We start from the raw sequence: 21,900 nt of genomic DNA, 5'->3' as shown, positions 1-21,900 counted from the left end.
TCTTGACTTGTGCCTTGTAGATGGTGGACAAGCTTTCAGGAGTTTGTCATTGCAGAATTCCCAGCCTCTGACCGTTCCTTGTACCCACGGTGTTTACTGCATATGGCTGGTTGAATCAGTATGGTATAACCCAGGGTGTAACATTATGTCCTTGCAGCTTGAACTGGTGAATTTGGTCTTTCAAATGGGTTCTCCTTCAATCTGTTCAAATGCAGACAGACAATCCTTGGCGAGACAGGCCCAATACAAATGATAAAGTGCTTTATTTCACGAAAGAATGAGCATAAAGAAGTGAAGTCATGATCAAATTCACTCTAATTTAAATAACACTGATCGTCACAAGGTTATTTATAAAAAAAACATGTCACACTTGCCCACATTAGTCACTGTGACCTCTTGTCACAGCTACTCGTCAGGTAGCCTTTTTGAAAAAAAAACCTCCTTGTGTCTTCAGACCGACTGCTATTCAGAATCCATAAGGGAAGACCCCGCTGTGTAGAACAAGTTATTTAACAAAAAGGAGGCTTGTGGTTATAAATCACCAAAACAAGCTAAAGAAAACCAAAGTCAGCTCAGACATCTGAATTGCCTTTCAGCTCAAACTTATCTTCAAAAAAAAAATGCGTGAATGCACGATGCTTTAAAACACATCTACAGTAACTCTCTCCTAAAGCTGTTTTTGGAAACATTCCAAAGATACTGGAACTTAATATCTCTGAAACACAGGACTTTTTTTTTCCCCGGACTTGACTCCCTTCTCTCAGGAAGGGGCTGACACTCATTTGAGAAGAGCTGAGTGGATCCCGACAGTCTCAACCTTAGTGCCTTTTCTTTACAGGGGATGAGAGAAAGCTTTTACAAAGGGGCAGAGGAGGTCTCACAAGTCCATACTCTTGTACCCTCTCCTGCAGGAGCTGAATAGCAATCAGAAGGACCTTCAACGGGGAGGAAAAACCATCAACTGTAGATGCTGATAATAGCTTACCAGCAGCTGTCCAGGCTTAAATCAGCTGTGCACAATATTTGGAAACAAATGTGGGATCTTCCCAGTTTGCAGCTCCACATTGAACTTGAAATTGCTGACTTATGTTGAACTGCCTTTTCGAAGCTGCACGAGCTTCAAGAGGTGCTGTTATGATTCAATGGGCTATGGCAACTTATCTCCAAGCCAGAAGCTCAACTTCCACTGCAGGACTTGATAGGCATAGAATATTTGTTCAGAACATGGCCAAATGGGTTGAGTATTGACCTGAAAATCCTGCTACCCCAGGCCAATGCCAGGTGGGCAAGGGCAGGAGAGATTCATGGTCAGCCAAGCAACACAAAGAAACTGGAGTCTCTGCCATCGCTATGCAGAGCTCCAGACTGCAACAAGCAGGGGCGGTTGCTAGGCAGTCGTCGTGGATCAAGTTGATCCTGTTCTGGCTGCAGTGGATCACAGACCTGTCTCTTTGACCCTAACTGTGGAGGAGATCATGGTGCTGTGGATCAGATCTGCCTTTGGTAAGGGAACTGAAGAAAGAGCCTCCATAAAAGTGCTCAAAAAAAGCTTTCTAAATTTTGAAGATAGAGAGGGGTGAAACAGCTCTTGCAAGAGTCTGAAAGGATTTACTATGACCAAGGGAAACTATTAGCCTTCGGCTGTTTTACCTCCTTGTTAACTCAATTTCACGAAAGTAAGCAAGCAGAAATCAAAATAGCTTCAGCTTAACAAACTAGACTTAGGAATCTGAATTCTTGGAAAAGATAAAGGAAGATTTGTGTTTGTAGAGCAACTTTCATGACCACCCGACACCTCAAAAGCACATTATACCCAATGAAATACTTGTTGCAGTGGAGTCCCTGTTGTAATGTAAGAAACAGGGCCATTGCACACAGCTAACCTCCACAAGCTGCTTCTGTACGGCTGGTCTAAATGTAATTAGAGTCAGCATGGAAACAGACCCTTCGGTCCAACCTATCCATGCCGACTAGATATCCCAACCCAATCTAGTCCCACCTGCCAGCACCCGGCCCATATCCCTCCAAACCCTTCCTATTCATATACCCATCCAAATGCCTCTTAAATGTTGCAATTGTACCAGCCTCCACCACATCCTCTGGCAGCTCATTCCACACACGTACCACCCTCTGCGTGAAAAAGTTGCCCCTTAGGTCTCTTTTATATCTTTCCCCTCTCACCCTAAACCTATGCCCTCTAGTTCTGGACTCCTCCACCCCAGGGAAAAGACTTTGTCTATTTACCTGATCCATGGCCCTCATAATTTTATAAACCTCTACAAGGTCACCCCTCTGCGTCTGACGCTCCAGGGAAAACAGCCCCAGCCTGTACAGTCTCTCCCTTTGGTTCAAATCCTCCAACCCTGGCAACATCCTTGTAAACCTTTTCTGAACCCTTTCAAGTTTTCGATAGAAAGACCAGAATTGCACACAATATTCCAACAGCGGCCTAACCAATGTCCTGCACAGCTGCAACACGACCTCCCAACTCCTGTACTCAATACTCTGACCAATAAAGGAAAGCATACCAAACGCCTTCTTCACTATCCTATCTACCTGCGACTCTACTTTCAAGGAGCTATAAGCCTGCACTCCAAGGTCTCTTTGAAACTGATTTTTCTTGGTGACCTTTTTGCAAATATCTATTTGCACAATTCACGTGATTGAGAGAGTACCTTTAGTTTTAGGTCATATAACAACCTTTACTCAGTTCTGAAGAAGGGTCATGGCACCCAAAATGTTCACTCTGCTTTCTCTCCACAGATGCTGCCAGACCTGCAGAATTTTTCCAGAAATTTCTGTTCTTGTTAATAACTTTTACTTTGGATAGTAATAGGTTAAATGGAAGATAAGATGATATTAAGAAACTAGTAAACAATCTTAAAGTGAGAGCAAATCCAACAAGCTTGGAATAATTATTGTTAAAAGATAATTGGTGCTCATCTTACAAGGCCACATTGCCAGTGAGAAAACTTACACAATGGAATGGCCCATCTTTGAACCTCTGGGTAGAGCCAAAGGGTCTGGAAAAAAAAAGGACATTTATACCTCGAATGGATATAATTGAATTGTGATTTATTAATTCATTTCATTTAGCAAAAACGGCAATGGTGACATAAGGAAAACCTTCTTTTCCCACACAGTATGTGGTTAGGGTCTGGAAAGCACAGCCTGAGAGTATGGTGGGGCAAATTCAAATTGAGGCTTTCAAGACAAAATTGTATTGTTGTGTTAAAAAAAAGGAAAGACTATGGGAAGGACTATAGAGAGAAGCCAGGGAGTGCCACTAGGTGGTCTAGACATTTGGAAAGCCAGTGATGAGATGAATGGCCTCTTTCTGCACTGTAACAATTCTCGATCCTGTGCACAATTTGATAATGGTCACATTGTCTGATTTTTTGATGTTGATCAAGAGAGAAATATTGGTCAGGCCACCAGGGAGAATTATCCTCATCTTTTTCAAATAGGTCATAGCTGATGGGTAGAGGGCAGATGGGTCTTGTCTGAAAGATGACAGCTGATGCAGTCATCAATGTAGTGGAGGAAAAAGTTGGGGAATGGTGCTGGTGTAAGTACGGAAGATGGACTGTTCTACGTAGCCGACAAAGTGACAGGCATAGCTGGGGCCCATATGGGTGCGCATGGCTACCCCTTTGGTCTGGAGGAAGTGAGAGGATTCAAAAGGAGAAATTATTGAGGGTGAGGACCAGTTCAGCCAAAGGAATAAGATCATCAGTGGAAGGGTACTTGTGGGGATATCAAGAGAGGGAGAAACGGAGGGCTTGGAGGCCCTGGTCATGGCAGATGGAGGTGTAGAGGGATTGGATGTCCATGGTGAAGATGAGGTGTTGGGGCCAGGGAAACGAAAGGCTTGGAGGATGTGGAGGCCATAGGTGGTGTCCCAAATATATGTGGGGAGCTCCTGGACCAGGGGGAATAGGACAGTATCAAGGTATGTGGAGATGGGTTCGGTGGGGCAGGAGCAGGCCGAGACAATGGGTCAGCCGGGGTAGTTAGACTTGTGAATCTTGGGGAGACGGTGCGGGGTTCGCAAACTATGAGGTTGGAAGCTGTGGGTGGGAGATCCCCTGAGATGATGAGGTTGTGGATGGTCTGGGAGATGATGGTTTGGTGATGGGAGGTGAGGTTGTGGTCGAGGAGTTTATTTCCAATTGCTGCTGGGACAGTGACCACCTCAATCTGTCCACTCCCTTCACCCACACCAACCTCTCACCCTCACAACGCGCAGCCCTCCACTCCCTCTGCTCCAACCCCAACCTCCATCAAACCAGCGGACAGTGGTGGTGGGGGGGGGGGGGGGGGGGGGGGGGGAATGGGGGGAGTGGTAGTTTGGTGCACTGACCTCTATACCGCTGAAGCCAGGCGCCAACTCAAAGACACCTCCTCCTACTGCCTCCTCGACCACGACCTCAGCCCCCATCACCAAACCATCATTTTCCAGACTGTACACAACCACACCACCTCAGGGGATATTCCACACACAGCTTCCAATCTTAGTTCTATTTCCTGCCCAAAATCCACAAGCCTGACTACCCCAGTTGACCCATCGTCTCAGCCTGCTCCTGCCTCCCCGAACTCATCTCCACCTACCTCGATACTGTCTTATCCCCTCAGTCCAGGAACTCCCCACATACATTCAAGGCACAACCTATGCTCTCCACCACCTCCAAGACTTTTGTTTCCCTGGGCCCCCTCTATCTTCCGTAGTTACACCAGCACCATTCCTCACCTTTACCCTCCGCGACATTGATGACTGCATTGGGGCCATCTTGTGCTCCCACGAGGAGGCTGAACAGTTCATCAGCTTCACCGACACATCCCACCCCGACCTTAAGTTCACCAGGACCATTCAGACACCTCCCTCCTCTTCCTGGATCTCTCCATCTCCATCAATGGTGACCGACTCAACACTGACATCTTCTACAAACCCACCAACTCCCACAGCTATCTGAACTACACCTCCTTCCACACCGACTCGCAGAGAGCTTCAGAGAACATCGCCGTGTCACCTGCACCAACCAACTCCACCGCCCCATGGCTGAACACTTCAACTCCCTCTCACACTCCGCAAAGGACATCCAAGCCCTGGTCCTCCTCCACCGCTGTTCCCTCACCACCCGATACTTCTAGGAAGAACGCCTCATTGCCCACCTTGGGACTCTCCAACCCCATGGCATTAATGTGGATTTCACCAGCTTCCTCATTTCCCCTCCCCCTACTTTATCCCAGTTCCAACCTTCCAGCTCAGCACCGTCCTCATGATCTGTCCCACCTGTCCATCTTCCTTCCCACTAATCTGCTCTTACTTCCCCTCCGACCTATCAGCATTACCTCCACCTATCACACTCTCAGCTACCTTCCCCCAGCCCCACCCCCCTGCCTCACAGCCCCATTCTGATGAAGGGCTTTTGCCCTAAATGTCCATTCTCCTGCTCCTCAGATGCTACCTGACCTGCTGCGCTTTTCCAGCACCACATTCTCGACTCTAATCTCCAGCATCTGCAGTCCTGGAGATTAGAGTTTCTCGTTCATGGAGATTTATGCAAAGTTGTGGTCTTGAAGAGGAAATTGTGCTACATTGTATCTAGTGTTTTGTCTGAGTCAAATCACATTTCATACAGAGTCCCGAACGAAATGCTGCCTTTATAAAATACCAGATAAAGAAACAACTCTTACAATGAATGGATGTAACAACTTGCATTTATTTAGTGTATTTAAATCCTTGTTTCATTCATTCATGGGAACAGAAAGTATCCCAAAGCTACAGTCAGAGAGAACATTTAGGACTTTGATTGGGTCCTTTCAATACTGTGGCAGAAAGTGCCAGGTTCAGCTGATCATAGTACCAACTGCCAGAAAGCTAAGTGGGCATCATGTTCTCTTGGAGGTGCCACCCATGATGCTTCAGACATGACTCCCTGGTTGGATTTTCATCTCCTCGACAGGAGCACGTCACTTGGTGCCTCCTAACTGAGCATTTATTAGATTGTGGATTGAACAGGATGAGAAATAAACAGGGTGTGATATATACAGGCTGCAGAAAGAACAAACTGGATGGGTCACTGGACCACACTTGCTTAGATTGTGCTCCTGTGTTCCAACAAGTGGCAGTTGGCTGCATCACCAACACAATCTACATTCATATAGAACCTCTAGCATAGAGAGAGATACCCTAAAACACTTTCCAGAGACAGAGAAATGTTTTCAATTCCACTTGGAAAAAGCCATAAAAGTGTGAATGCAACTCTGTGAACCACACCACCTCAGTGTATCCCAGCAAAGTGTTAGTTAAACAGGTCAGCACCTTTATTGTAACAGAAAAGGGCAGCTTTGGAAAGAAAGGGTTCAACTTGCAAGTTTCTGCAGGCAATAACAAAAATTCAAAATCAAAGTTCACCTGATCCATGAAGAAGATATTTACCTGTCCTCTCAAGTGTTCACTTAAACAAGTGAAACCTCCAACTCACTGGCAGCACTCAATTAACATTTAAAAGGAACTATTGATATTCCCAGAAGAGTTGAAACATACAAGGCATGAATAAACAGAATAAGTGTTCTTGTAATGCAGGAAGATTTGCATCTTTCTAGTTAGTATCTCACCATGCAGTGAATTATTTGGAAGAGTAAAGTGCACGAACTGATTTGCAAAGAGGGACAAGTATTTACAGAACCGCAGTGGCTATTATCTTTTTTTAAAAATACAACTTTGTAACTCTGACTCCAACTCCTGTGCACAGGTCTCCCAAGAGCTAGAAAACAGACAGACCAGGATTCATTGAGCTCTTCTGTCGCTCTTGTGAATCACAAGTTCACTTTGTCAGTGTCATGAGCACAGGGGTTGAAACAGTCTAAAACTTACAGCGAGGATCCAAGTTGCTCTCTACACTGAATCCCATAGTGTCAGTGACTCTGCCAGCGGAAGAATAAAAAAAGGCACGATTTCGGGGAAAGGGAGATGGGGAAAATTGGCAACATTGTTCGACCTACAGAAGCGCCCGGAGGCTCCTGCTGGGATGAAATAGACACGAAACATCATGAAATGGCTTTAAACGAGAACTCGGCTGAATGCTTCTGGAAAGAGCCACTTCGCAGTTCAGTTCAATTCCCTATACACACATTAGGGGGATAAAAGCTGAAATAATTCAACATTTCTTGTGACCCAGTGCGGTCAAACTTGCAGCCTGTCACACGCGAAATCCCACCCTTAGCTCTACCCCAGCAAGAGAGGGGCTTTGGGGAAAAGTCCGCGTGAACTTCGAAGGTTACCCGAGGTTGGTGCTCACTTCACGTTCACATGAGCTTGAACTGATAGCCCATGAACCTGATCTTTCCGACCTGTTCACACACCGAGAGTCAGGCCATGGAAAACTGCAGCCAACCTGAAGCAGGCGCTCCCACACAACAGCCTCAGTTTATCGTTAGGTGATTGCGCAAAAATCCTAAGCAAACAGGTTTTTATAACTCCCAGTTTCCGTCTCCAAATAAAAGGCTTGTCATTAGATTTTTCCCTCTTTTACAAAAAGATACTTTTTAAAATCACCCGGAAAGAAGTAACGCCCCCAAGTTAGTTTCATCAAAAAGTTTGAGAGCACCGTTTTGGGACACAAAACAGAAATAAGATTACAATTGTAGATTTTTTAAAAAGACAGAAAGCATAGGGTCGACTCCACCTACCTGACTGTGAGGTAACACCATTTACAATCCACACTAAGTATATTTCCAACACCTGTAACTTGGTCATCTTGTCCAGAAATGCGCTCTTTTCTTTAATTTCCTGCCCCTATGAAATTACTTCCATCGCCTTTTTTCAAGCAGACGGCGATAGCATCGAGAATCCAGCTTTTGAAAACTTTGGGAAATGTTTTCAAAGTTTCTAATTTCCACTCTTGAGTAAGTAACTCGTGCAACCCGCTTCCAGTCAGTTTCACGCTGAGTACTATCAATTACATTGGACTGATATGACACATGAGATTGGCTGCTCTCCAGCTTTCTGAGGCCAATCGCATCACTAGGAAGGTGTGAAACTGCACCACAAAGATATCTACAGTCGTTTCAGAAAGCAAGGGGACAATTTACGAAAGTAGATGGGAATTGAGCTGTTAATATTGTGAAGAGACTCCGATTATTTAAACGGTCGCATTTTGAGAAACACTTACCAAAAAAAAGTTGCCAACTTCATCAATCCCTTTATAGCAAATACATTAGTTTGCAGTTTATTTAAATGCCGGGAGCCCAAGGAAATTGAAAGCTGAAATGAAAGGAGTGGGGATTCTTGCTGGATTCATGAACAAACTGATTTACATTTGCAATCGCTATTCACGTTTCTTACATCCTGAAATGTAACACTTTCTGCACGATGGCCCCGAACTAACATGCTGTACATTAAATACACATATACAATCAACTAAAAACAGTGCCGCTAATGTAGCTCCCTACATTTCTTGCTCTCGCTACTGTCCTTAAGACGCGGGTTAAAAGTGGATTACAGTCCTGTGATTGAGCAGGGGAAGGCTCAGGAGTGTGAACATTGGCTGATTTTATTCCTCCCCGGTTGAGAACCACGGAGGACAACCGTCAGCCCTCCATTATTGCACCAGCCAAGGGGAAACCCTAGACTGCCCAGTTTATATGGTTTAAAACAGACATACGTGCAATCTATGTACCGCCATCCATGTCCCAAAGTGCTTAACACCCATATGAAGTATAGTCACTATCGATAGATACTCAGTGAACTGAATTAGCAAGGCGCTGTTATACATAGACTGTAAGAGAAAGTCCGCATCTGTGGAGAAACAAATATTTCGAGTCCGGTATGACTTTCAGAACTGAGGGCACTGCCAACGTTTTATTTCAAAAAATGGAATACTTTTATAAATTGATTAGGAAGAGTGAAATGTCACCTCCAACATATGAACAATGCTGTACTGCCACGGTTATAGAACCGGACTGGGACTATCCAATATGAGCGTTAGTGGTTTGTGATTTTGAATTCCGTTTAGAAAAATCTGAAGATGAAATGCTGCAACCAAGCTTTAAAAAGATACACATCACGAAAAGTTGGGTGTTTCAGAAAATGGATTAGTGGTGCTGGAAGAGCACAGCAGTTCAGGCAGCATCCGAGGAGCCCTACCGACTTAACTAACAACCTCAGCAAAGGAATTCCAATCTGGGCTATATGAAACTGCATTGTCACACACATATTCGGACTCAGGAGGACTGATGGGCCGAATGACCACCCTCCAGCTGCATCATTCAATGACACTGAAGAAAGTTTGCGTCAAATCAGGGAAATTAAAATTGGGCGATAAAAGCTCACCTCATTAGCGACACCCGGAGGACAAGAATGAAAATGCCATGAGCTATTAAACTACAAACGAAGATCTTATTTCGTGAACGATTGCGGCTGATATTGAAAAAGTGCTCAAAGAAAAAAAAGCTTTGCTTAATTATTACACAATAAAGAGAAAGAATATTCCCATAGGACTGGTAGAATGGGAGACAAACACAGGAAATGCTGAAGAAACTCAGCAGGTCTGGCAACATCTGTAGACAAAATTAAAATTCACACGGCAGGTTATAGTTTATTTGGAAGTTCAAGCTTTCGGAGCGGTGCTCCGTCAGGTAGCTAAGGGGGCAGGATAGGACTCAGAATTTATAGTAAAAGATCATAGTGTAGACAGAAACAGAGTCAACGTTTCAAGTCTGATATGACTTCTTCAGGACCAGACTCAAAACATTAACTGTTTTTCTCTCCACAGATACTGCCAGCCCTGTTGAATTTCTCCACTACTTTGTTTTTGTTTCAGATTTTCAGCATTTGCAGGATTTGATGTTAGAATATGGGTTGGTGCCCCTGATATCCCCGATGCAGTGGGCCCCATTGGGACCGTTCGCTTTTGCTGATGCTCCATCTAGTGACCAGTTGTGGAATAATACCAGAATATCGAGCACTGAAAATCATCTTCAGACCAGATGACTCAAAATGAAGTTCTGAGGAAGGGTCACTGGACCCGAAACGTTAACTCTGACTTCTCTCCACAGACGCTGCCAGACCTGCTGAGCTTTTCCAGCAATTTCTATTTTTGCCCCAAAGCAAGGTATCAACCTGATTAAGTTACAACACACGCTGTTCTTGCGTGCTAAACAGAGGAGGCAGCTCTACAGGTCTATCCTGACTATAGTCCCGTCGTATTATCTCTCTAACATTTTATTGATACTAGCTGATTCTCTATTGTCTGGAGTACTCACTACAAATGTTTTTTGGCAACTCTCACGGCTTGGTTAGTTTCTTTCTGAAACTTTTAAACATAGGCTGGAAGTGTAGTCTCCGAGCTTTGTTTATACATTTTTTTCTTCAATCAATTAAAGCAGCTCTCACCTCATGTTCATGTCAGTTTTAAAGGACTGAATCCCATGAACTCATTTAGGACATATCTTACAGTAAACAGTAACAAAGGAATTCCTTTATTCTCCTCAATAGGACATTTCTGATAAGTTGTGATCCTGCTCTTCAAAGTTTAATGCCATCTTTCCAATACTCCAGGTATTAAACTGAAGACATAAGTCGTTTTACTCCTAAACTATTATCTCTTTGAATATTTGTCACATAAAATGTGAACCCTGATCTGATTGTATTTTGTGTCATCTCATTTAAAAAAACCGAAAAACATTTTCACGACCACTTTTACCATAATTTTCCCCAAAAGCACTGCTTCAGGAAATCACATTCATAATTGTTAAAATATACGGATGCCTGCTCCTAGTTTTAGGTAAGGGTCCTACATAATCTATTAAGACCCCATTAACATGATTGTTGAAAGCTAATATCAGAATTAGAGGTGTAGATGGGTTTTCCCTATTACCCTATGTATTGCATGTTTGGCAAAAAATGACATCTTTATGTAATCTTGGCCAATAAGAATGTTTTGATATATTAACCCATGTTTTATTAATACCAAATGAGCCACTCAATGTTTGTTATGATACTCAGATGGGACTACTACCTGATGGACATGGTGTATACCTCCAGATACTATTTTCTCCTTCACTGGCTCTCTAGAAGAAAAGTTGTATAATTAGCCAACAAGTGATTAACTAGTGTCCATTAGTTTCTCTCTTCAATTTAAAGAATAAGGAACTACCACTCCTTTTGAAATAAAATATTCAGAACCTCTCATGGTCTGAATTTTGACCAAAAGGTGAGGAAACATATTCCTGATTATCCAGATTCATTGCTTCATTTTTAATAGACATCATTTTAACACTCATTTTCTTTCCTAATACACATTTTCTGAGAATTTCTTAAGCATTCTTAGTACTGCAATTAGTCTCCCATTTAACTGCCAACAATTAGCTTTTGTATGTCCAGCCTTATTACAATGGAAGTGTATTATTTTCTTTATATTGTTTTTAGATTATAGGCTTTCTCCTTTATTATTATGGTGCTCCTTTGTTGCAGGTATTAAACTGAACTCTTCCATCTGCAAAGTTTCTATTCCTCCAATTTCTTTGCAGATTCCCATATGACCATCTACATGCACGTAATAGTCTATGGGATATCAGTATCTGCAAGAACTGCTTATTCTCTGACCTTTAATATGTGATGCTCATTTAAATAAGCCTTGTGGTTTACTTGGGTACTATTTCTGAATTCCTTTAGAATCATAATTTCCCTTGCACTCAAAAATGTTCTCTAACGTCAGAGACTGAAACTATTGATCTCAATTTCTTTTTCTCTTGTATATTCTAAGAATGCGTGATTAGATTTTGTCCTTGCATCTTACATTTTAAACTAATAAGCTTCAGGGACAAGTTCAAAAACATTGAATTGTATATTTTTTACCCATTTCATAGTCTGCAGATTGTTCTTCTGACAAATTGGTTTATACAGTATATTCATAGCTATACCATCAGAAACACTCCAGCACAGAGAACCAAGCATCTTTTGACCGCTTTGTCTGTCCAAGTACCTTTTTAAAATGAGGTGAAATATCTTCCAACTCTACCTCCATATATTTAAGCACTAACCATAGATTTCTAGTTAAATCATTCATTCACTGGAATCTGAATCATCCTGAGTTATGATCTCTTTTTCCCTTTACTCTTAGCTGTTGTCTGATTCGATCATTAATTGGAGTTCAAGCATCATACATTCAATTTCCCCATTTTTCTTTTTTCTTTGGTTATTCCCTCTCCTCACAATCAAATTCAAACTTTATTTCCAATTCTCTTTTCCTTTCTTCTTCCTTTGCATTGCTCTTCTTTTTATTCCATTTCTGATAGGATCTTACCTAATACATGAAGTTCAGTGTCCCTCCTTTTAATTCTAAATTGTAGACTTTTTATTAGAGGCTGTTCAGCCCATCGTGTCTTCACTGCACTTTGAACAAACATTATGACTTTATGCTATTTTCCTAGCTTTTGCCCGTAATCCTAAATATTGTTTCTATCCAAATAGTCATAGAGATGTACAGCACAGAAACAGATCCTTCAGTCAAACTCGTCCATGCCAACCAGATATCCTAAATTAATCTAGTCCCATTTGCCAGCACTTGACCCACATCCCTCGAACCCTTCCTATTCATATACCCATCCAGATGTCTTTTAAATATTGTAATTGTACCAGCCTCCAGCACTTCCTCTAGCAGCTCATTCCATACACACACCACCCTCTGTGTGAAAACGTTGCCCTTAGGTCCCTTATAAATCTTTCCCCCTCACCCTAAACCCATGCCCTCTAGTTCTGGACTTCCCCACCACAGGGAAAAGACTGCCTATTTACCCTATCCATGCCCTTAATGATTTTATAAAATCTCTATAAAGGTAACCTCTCAGCCTCCAATGCTCCAGGGAAAACTTCTCTAATGTATTTTCTTTAGATCCAGGGACGCGAAACTTTCTCAAACTTCTTCTGCATTTTCATCCTTCCTGAAATGTGGCATACAGAACTATATACAACACTAGCTGAGGTTTAATTGTTATCTTACACAAGCTCAACAGCACCTTATTGCTCCTGTACTCAGCTATTAATAAAATATACAGTATCTTGGGATTCATTAACTGCTCCCTCTACTTGCCCTGCCACCTTTAATGACTTATGCACACATACTCACAGGTCTCTCCAGTCCTGCACACCCTCTGAAATAATATAAAATTTAAAAAACAAGGTACTTTCTCCATGTTTTTCTACTAAAATATTGTTTTGAAAGGAATATCATTTTTGATATTTAGATTTCAAAATATTGGCATAGAGTGTTAGTTATTTTTGTGAAGGGCTTTCTTTAACAAAAAAGATCAGAATGTTCTTCTAGAACAGCAAGTAGTCGCAAATCCTGTGGTGTTAATGGAAAGAGGTTTATACTGTGGTGTTTACAACAAGTAAACACGCAAGGCCATTTTAGTTTTGGTTTCAGTTTAAAAGAATCTAGGATAAGCATTGTTTTTAAAAATCAGTTCAGAAGCCAATATTTCAGTTCAGTTCAGAAAATATATCAGTGTTGGGTTTAGAAGTTAGTTTAGTTTCTCTCTGAGGAGAAGAGTTCAGGGAATAAATTACCTCAGCAGAAATGTTGAGTGTGAAATTTCCAAACCAGGAGAGCTTAGTTAGAAACCTCCAGATTATTAGAATTGCAAAAGGTTAGGCCAGCAGATGGTGAGAAAGTTCATATCAGCAGATTTGGAAAGGACTCATTGAATTGTCTTGACAGTCCATGGGAAATAACCTGGAACGAATCAGTTTAAGTAGAACACTAAAGAATTCAGCTTGGGGCGTCATTTCACCGGACTCTAGTCTCTGTAACGGATAGTGTCGGGAAACAGATTGAAATTTGGCTCGGCTCAGCAGTGAGATCAGGCTTCATACACATTTAAATAGCCCTTATTTTTAAAAAAATATATTTTGTGTAATAAACATCTGCTGTTAAAGAAATAGGCAGTGACTGATCACCATATTAACTAATTCAACAAAACAAGACTATCAAGCCAGATTTCATTGTGATCTGACACGTCTAGTAGTACGATCAGTTAGAATCATAATGTCAACTCATACTTCATCACATTGAACTTCATCCGCCACCTTTCTACCCACACCACCAACTTAATGTCCTTTTGTAATTTTACATTGTCACAGTTTACAATGCTTCCAAATTTTGTATCACCTACAAACATGAAAAATTGTACCCTGCACTATAAGATCTAGATCATTAATATATCAAGAAAAACCACAGTATTTGAGCTGTGGCCTAGCCAAAGTCTATACAGCTCCAACATAACCTCTCTACTCTTATAATCTATGCCACAACTGATAAAAGCAAGCACCCCATAAGCGATCTTAACTGTACCCTATTAACCTGTCCTGCTGCTTTCAAAAGATCTGTGGACAAGCACCCTAAGATCCCTCTGTTCCATTGAGCTTTCTTGTACCTTGCCATTGAGTACTCCCTTGTCTTGTTACTTCTTCCAAATTTCATCACCTCACACTTTTCAGGGTTAAATTCTACCACTGACCAAGCCACGTATATCCTCTTGTAACCCAACACATTCATCCTCACTACCAACCACCTGGCCAATCTTTGTGGCATATACACACACACATACAGATTCCTATGGTATGCCATTGGACACCTGCTTCCAGTCACAAATAGCCCATCACCACTCCCGTTAACTGTCAATAAACTAATTCTGGATCCAATACATCAAAATACCTTGGATCCCATGTGCTTTCACCTTCTTTATCAATCCCCTATGCGGGACCTTGTCAAAGCTTTTGCTGAAACCCATATAAAGTACATCAACTGCACTACCTTCATCTACACATCTGGTCACCTTGGGGAAAAAAAATTGATAAGATTTGTTGGACGTGATCTCCCTCTGACATGCTGGACCTGCCGAGCTTCTCCAGCAATTTGTTTTCTTTGTTTCTGCTGAGAGGTGACCTTATAGGAGGTGGTTTATAAAATCATGAGGAGGGATAGGGTAAATAGTCAAGCTCTTTTCCCTGGGGTGGGGGAGTCCAGAACTAGAGGGCATAGGTTTAGGGTGAGAGGGGAAAGATATAAAATGGACCTAAGGGGCAACCTTTTCACACAGAGGGTGGTACGTGTATGGAATGAGTTGCCAGAGGAAGTGGCGGAAGCTGGTACAATTTCAACATTTGAAAGGCATCTGGATAGGTATCTGAATAAGAAAGGTTTAGAGGGTGATGGGCCAAGTGCTGGCAAATGGGACTAGATGGTATGGAGGAAAGGCGGAGGAATTTGAGGCTGTTTTTGTTAAAGAGAAGGTTGAGGGGCGACTGAATAGAGACATACGAGATGATCAGATTAGGTGCACAGTGAGATGGTGATGGCTAGAATGAGGTGACATAACTTTAAATTGATGGGTGATATAGAACAGATGTCAGAGGTAGGTTCTTTACACAGAGTAAGTGCATGGCACACCCTGCCTACAACAATAGCAAACCTTAAAGGCATTTAAATGGTCATTGGACAAACATATGGATGACAATGGAATAATGTAGGTTAGATGGGCTTCAGATTGGTTTCACAGGTTGTCGCAACATCGAGAGCCAAAGAGCCTGTACTGCACTATAATTGGGTTAGGATATCTGGTCGGCATGGACGAGTTGGACTGAAGGGTCTGTTTGTCACCACTCCAAAAACAATTAGCGAGTTTTGAGATTTGTAGTTTCATAAAAACGAACCTTCGAGCTCAGCGAGCAAATGTACATCCAGATCCAATAACAATGGTGCTGGCTTCCAGAGCACCACCCGTGGGTCATGACAATTGGGAAATATTTCAAATCTGCCACTGAACCTCACTTACCTTTTTAACATGGATTTCCAGTTCCCCTTAGCCAGCCGTGTCTTCATATCTTTGATTTTAAAGAGAGTGTCATGGATCCACACTTCTCCCTTTTAAACTGAAAATGAAATTATATCATCATGTGATCACCATCAACGAGAAGCTCCTTTACTATGGGTTACTGATGAATTTTGGCTTGCCGCACATCCTGAGGGCTCAGGATATCCTTTTCCCTGGCTGGCTCGAGAATGCTTTAAGAAATTGTCCCAGCAACACACTCCTTTTCTAAGTTGCCAATCTCCCACTGTTAATGTAGATTAAAAGTCAGTGATTGAAATATCTTTTTTTAAAATATGGTTTGACTTGGTGTAACTCTCTCTGCCACTGTACCACTGCATCTTTCACTCTGTACCATATAAAATGAATCAGGTCGCAGAACAATCTGCCTGTACAGCATGCAAAATTATACTTCTCACTATATCTCATTACATACAACAATAAATCAAATGCTAGAGGGGCTATAAAACACTGCAATAATTTGCCTTTTACCTTCACAAGTTCCTAGCTCTATCCAAACTAATTCAACAATTTGATTGCTCCAACAAAAATACTCTCTTGGTCCTGAACAGCCATCCTTAATTAAGAGAACTACATCACTTTTTTCTAGCCTCCAATCAATCCAACATCAAACATTTAGGTCCCATGGTGAAAGTTGAACTTACGTTATACAACTTTATATGTCACGTTTACCTCCATCCTGTGCAACATAAACAATTGCTATATGGTTACGAACATCTTTTAGGATACCAAATAGCCATCCCTCTTTTCCACTGACAGCATTCCACAGGGGTCTGCAATCTTCTTCCTGACCTCTCCGCCCCACCCCACTCTGACCTATCACCCTCACCTTGACCTCTTTCCACCTATCACATTTCCAACGCCCCTCTCCCAAGTCCCTCCTCCCTACCTTTTATCTTGGCCTGTTGGACACACTTTCCTCATTCCTGAAGGGCTTATGCCCGAAACGTCGATTCTCCTGTTCCCTGGATGCTGCCTGACCTGCTGCGCTGTTCCAGCAACATATTTTCAGCTCTGCAATACCTTAGTCAACTCCCCCATCACCTCTCTCCCTCTCCTCATGCAGTCACTGGTGTAATACCTACCTTTTCAACTCCTAACCTCTCTCCTCCCCCCCCAATCAAGCATCCAACCTAATGCCTGTTTCCTGCCCCTGCCATTACTGCTATGAAGTGCCTAGGGGGCTTAGTACATTGCCAACAGCTTTTTTAAAAATAAAAAGCCCATCATTTCCATCACATCCCGAAATAACGCATTATGGGATTGTTGGCCACACACTGACAGCCAGCTCCAGGTCCAAAACTCCATTCTGCATTAAATCAGAACTTCCACAACCTATCACCAAGACCAACATCACAAGGAAGAGAAAGAAACTATACCATTGAGGAATAATAAATTCAGCTAAGAGCACAATTCTACAGAACAGTATTTATGATGGAAAAGATGGTGTACTGGATGCAAAGTTTCATTTGTGATGGAAACATAGAAAATCAATGCCACAGTAGGCCATTTAACTCTTTCGACCTGCTCTGCAATTCAGTATAATCATGACTAATCATCCAACTCCGCTCCCACATTCTCACCATACCGTTTGATCCAAGAACTGCAGGTAAATCGCATATCCTTAAACTGTGCCCCCCCCCCCATTCTGGACTCCTTGGTCATCAGGAATATCTTTCCTTCATTTACCCTGTTAAGACCATTCTCCCTTTCTTCCAAACTCCAATGAATATACTCCTAACCGTTCCAGTTTCTCTCCACACATCAGTTCTTCCATCCCAGAAATCAGTCTGGTAAACCTTCATTACACTCACTCCATAGCCACATCATCATCATCAGGAGATGAAAACTGCACACACTACAGGTGTGGTCTCACCAAGGAATCCCTACTCCTGTATGCAATTCCTCTATGAAGGCGAACATATAATTTGCCTTCTTCACCACCTGCTACAACTTCATGGTTACTTTCAGCAACCAGTGTTCAAGGACACCCAGATCTCATTGCATCCTCCCTTTTCCCAATCTATCACCATTCAATAATAAGTGTGCCTTCTGTTTTGGCTACCAAAGTGCAAAACTTCACATTTATCCACATTACTTTATTTGGCATGCATTTGCCCAGTCAACTTGCCCAAACCACACTGGAGCATCTTATCCAGCAGATCCAACTTTATCTTACCTGCAGACTAGGAGGGTACATTTAGTTCTCTCATCTAAATCATCAATAGCTGGGATCCAACCACTGACACCTGCAGTACCCCTCTAGTCACTTGGTCTGCCACTTAGTTCTATGTCAATACAGTACTCCGAATCCCATGCACTTTAATTTTACATGCTAATGTGGGACCTAATCGAAAGCTTGAAAATTCAAGTAAACCATTTCCACTAGCTCTCCTTTATCCACTCTATATTAACAGCCTTTAAAAATTCTAGTAGATTTGTTGACTATAATTTGCCTTTATGTGTCAACTGTCTGACCCTTCTATTTTCCAAGTGCTCTACTATTAACTTTTTTATAATACACCAACATGTTGTCCCGATGTCAGACTAATTGGTTTAGAATTGTCTTCTTTCTGCTTCCTTTTTTAAAAACAGCCAAAGGGGGTGTTGCACTACCCTAACTGCACTATGACTATCTGATTCTCTTGACAGAAATCACTGCAATGGAGCTCAATTTCATTCTCTCCTCATACCATTGCAGAATTTCAGCAGCAATTAAATTAGAGGTCAGAACACCAGGCAGCTACTCACTACTGGAAACAACTGGGTGGTGGAAACTTGTTGCTCAACTTATTGTACAAGAAAAAACCCAACCATCATATCTTCAAGGTAAAGAAAAACACAAGGTGCAAAATTAGTAAATATTCACACAAAACTTTCAGTTGTTCAGCATCTTTATTCTTTCAAATCAATTTATAGGATCCAGCAATGCTCACATCGGCTTTTGAGGAGGACCACGTGGGATGTTGGCCTGAAAAGAAAGATATTATAGGTCATAACCCACGAATAATATGAAGTTTTTTTTTGTTTTATCTCCTCAAATTGTCACCTATCACAAGATAAAGGATGCAAGGTTTGCTTAACAATCATTCACACAGTACCTATGTCCAAGTGTTTCAGAGAATTATTTTCACAAAGACTAAGCCTGGCACATTTAAGCACAAATTTCAAATAAAAGTCAAGGTAAGAAACAATCTTACTGAATAAACAAAAACAAAGCAATACATCAATAATTTATGCTCGAGAGAGAGAAGGCCCTAGGTTTTGATCATTAAGGACAAAGGGAGTGGACCAGGACTAAATTAATGCATTGATTTCACTAACACGTTTAACTAATACATTTGCCTAATGTACTATATCCTCCAAGCTGGCCTTGGCAAAATTAATACTAAGTGGGAGTTGGAAGCAGGTTGCCTTTCTGCTCAAGTCACGTTCTCTCCCAGCCCAATGGATCTTTTTCTGGGAAAAAGGAAGATGAAGGAGAGTTTTGAAAAATTCCAAAGCCAAACTCCAGAACATTTCTTTAAGTGCCTAGCACTGCCCAGAGGAAAACAGAAAACTGCAATTGGTACCACAACCAAGTTCCCCTCACTTAACTAGGGGCAAACGCTTATCCAAGTAGCGTTTTGACACCTGTACCCACAATCCCTACCTACTGCCAAAACCTTCACATTCCAAAACTACCATGACTGCTTCTACAGCCCCCAATGGTAATGAATGTTGCAGGGTTTCACTGTCAAAGTGGAACACTACTATTTAAGAAAGGAGGCAGAAAGAAAACTGGGAACTATAGGCACCTTAGGACCAATATGAGTCATTGGGAAATGTCTGTGATAGTGATTTTCAGTGAAACTAAATACAGACAAATGAGTAGACACCTTTAAGGACTGAACTAGTAAACAACTGGATTTCAAATTGAAGTAGTGACAGCCTAGTACTATCCCCAGAGCACTAGTAATATTCCAGGTTTGAATCCTGCCATGGCAAAGATGGCATTTGAATTTATAAAATCTGGAATTAGGGGCCTAATGATGATTACATTGCAGACTCAAGGGGCCAACAGTCTACTCTTGCTCCTAATTTATATTATCAGTTACAATAACCTTTCAAGAGCCTCCAAATCCACCTTGGAGCCAGAATCACAGCCCCAGTGAAACAGAATCACCATTTGGCTAAGAGGGTTTCCTCCGGGTGCTCCGGTTTCCTCCCACAGTCCAAAGATGTGCAGGTCAGGTGAATTGGCCATGTTAAATTGTCCGTAGTGTTAGGTAAGGGGTAAATGTAGGGGTATGGGTGGTTTGCGCTTCGGTGGGTCGGTGTGGGCTTGTTGGGCCGAAGGGCCTGTTTCCACACTGTAAAGTAATCTAATCTAATCTAAACAAGTCATGGGTGTAAAGTGACTTCACTAGATAGCCATACCTAGACCCAGAGTGCCACCAGTTCAACATTTAGCAGGAGCTTCAATACTTACGCCTGGCCTGAAACGTGGAGGTGGAGTGCGGTCCTTCCTGGCCTCTCGCGAGCGATTTCTCACCACTTTGCTGTGGATAGCACAGCTGACACAGTAGTGCAATTTTACATACAGCTTGGGCAGCACATATGCTGGAAATAAAGAGAGTCAAACTAAGCAACAGCATACAACAATTATGAACAAAACCAGTGTCAAAGATATAAGAAATTCCTCAGATTCACTACTGACCATCAAAGACACTGGCCTCCGAAATGTCTCGAACTGCAGCAGCCTCCACAATGTTACGGATGACGAACTTCTTAATGGCTTTGTCTTTTGGGACGCAACGGGCACAGTTCGTGCATCTGATGGGCTGGACGTGGCCACGGCCCTTCTTTGCACGCCCGTTATTCCTTCGCTTTTTAGTCTGAAAGAAAGAATTGCCTCTAAATTTTAAAATGAAAAGTAATATGCAACATTAAGTGAGGCAAACTGTTGAAACGCGCTGCACTTCATGTTATTGTATTCTACAACTACAAACAGGAGACACTGAATGTAGCCAATGTACTCTCGATTCCAACATCCAATTAGCAGTAAAAATGATTGGACAGTGATGTGGATCAGCGAACTCCAGTGTATATACACGGCTCAATGCAGCTTTAAACGAGAAAGTTGTAGTATTTCAATAGTTTAATCTTTTAAATAAAATCTTTAAAAACCATTCAGCTTCCAGTCACTGACACGTAAAATAGGGCATTTTGTTCCTCCTACATCGAGTATTTCCTGGAAGAGGAACATGAGGAAGCCCAAATAATGTCCCTTGCTACCGACAGCAATTTGCCACAGTCCCGGTCGGGCACCACGTTTTATCTCGAACGGATGCCAAAATTCCCCGCCTCAGAATCTGCACCAAGGGTTAACCACCCAGTTAACGATGGTGCGGAAACAGCTTTAGAGAGTAAAGCTGTTGCGAGGTCGGGCAGGGTTAATTCAGCTCACGTCTCGGGAGAACTCGTGTTTGGCCTGCAATCGGTAGGCCTCAGCTTAGCTGACGCTCCAACATCCCAAATTGAGAAAGCCCTCCCGCAAAGGAAATGAGACGGGAATTGAAAAACTGCACTCTTCTTCGTTATTCAGGACACTGGGGCGGTGGTCGGTATACAACTCCCCTCAGCTCTCTGACGCCTCAAACCCACACTCACCATCTTCAGCACGAGTCACAAAGAGAAAGGGCAACCGGCGCGCGCTCCTTTTATATCTTCGCCTCAACCCTCCAGCAACTCGTCAAAACGTCTTCATGCTGCAAATCTCAAACCATCCTGACCACTCTCTCAGCCTCATGAAGGCAAATCTTCAAGATATTCGTCGAAGAATCTCTTCTAAATGCTATTACACCACGAACTATAAGGGAACTTGTTTGTTAAGCGGATGCTCACGCACTGCAGCAACAGTAATGTGACGTGTCCCAGCGAACACCGCGCGATCAGAACCAGCCGGAGCTGATTGGTGGGCGAGTCTGTCAATCAGAATTCACCGGGCCATCCCAGCTG

General features: G+C 42.4%; 2 protein-coding genes across 3 annotated transcripts in view; both read right to left on the bottom strand.

Annotated features, from left to right (window-relative positions):
- LOC122543329 (receptor tyrosine-protein kinase erbB-4-like) overlaps positions 1-7,953 on the bottom strand; it is a 180,953-nt gene extending 173,000 nt beyond the window's left edge. For both annotated transcript variants that reach the window (XM_043681858.2, XM_043681857.2), the window contains exon 1: positions 7,696-7,953. In XM_043681858.2, coding sequence (XP_043537793.2) covers positions 7,696-7,762 — 67 coding nt within the window. In that variant the 5' untranslated portion in view covers positions 7,763-7,953. The remainder of the gene's footprint in view (positions 1-7,695) is intronic.
- Positions 7,954-18,776: 10,823 nt separating this feature from the next.
- On the bottom strand, positions 18,777-21,671 carry rps26 (ribosomal protein S26). Its single transcript, XM_043681867.2, has 4 exons — positions 21,553-21,671; positions 20,600-20,777; positions 20,372-20,502; positions 18,777-18,871 (listed from the first exon to the last, which is right to left on the bottom strand). The coding sequence occupies exons 1-4, from the start codon at positions 21,553-21,555 to the stop codon at positions 18,833-18,835; spliced, it is 351 nt and encodes a 116-aa protein (XP_043537802.1). The 5' UTR covers positions 21,556-21,671; the 3' UTR covers positions 18,777-18,832.
- Between the last annotated feature and the right edge of the window lie 229 nt (positions 21,672-21,900).

This window comes from Chiloscyllium plagiosum, unplaced genomic scaffold, assembly GCF_037043375.1.
Source record: "Chiloscyllium plagiosum isolate Xiang-an unplaced genomic scaffold, Cpla_swu_hap1 HiC_scaffold_53X, whole genome shotgun sequence".
Lineage (NCBI taxonomy): Eukaryota > Metazoa > Chordata > Chondrichthyes > Orectolobiformes > Hemiscylliidae > Chiloscyllium > Chiloscyllium plagiosum.
Note: the sequence above shows the minus strand (reverse complement) of the source record. Positions and strands in the feature narration are given on the sequence as shown.

Excerpts from the sequence above, each read along its gene's own strand:
- rps26 (XM_043681867.2), bottom strand. Across the intron at positions 20,503-20,599 it reads GGAGGCCAGTGTCTTTGATG|CATATGTGCTGCCCAAGCTG; the intron begins GTCAGTAGTGAA and ends CTTTATTTCCAG. Across the intron at positions 18,872-20,371 it reads CTCCACGTTTCAGGCCAGGC|GCCAACATCCCACGTGGTCC; the intron begins GTAAGTATTGAA and ends CTTTCTTTTCAG.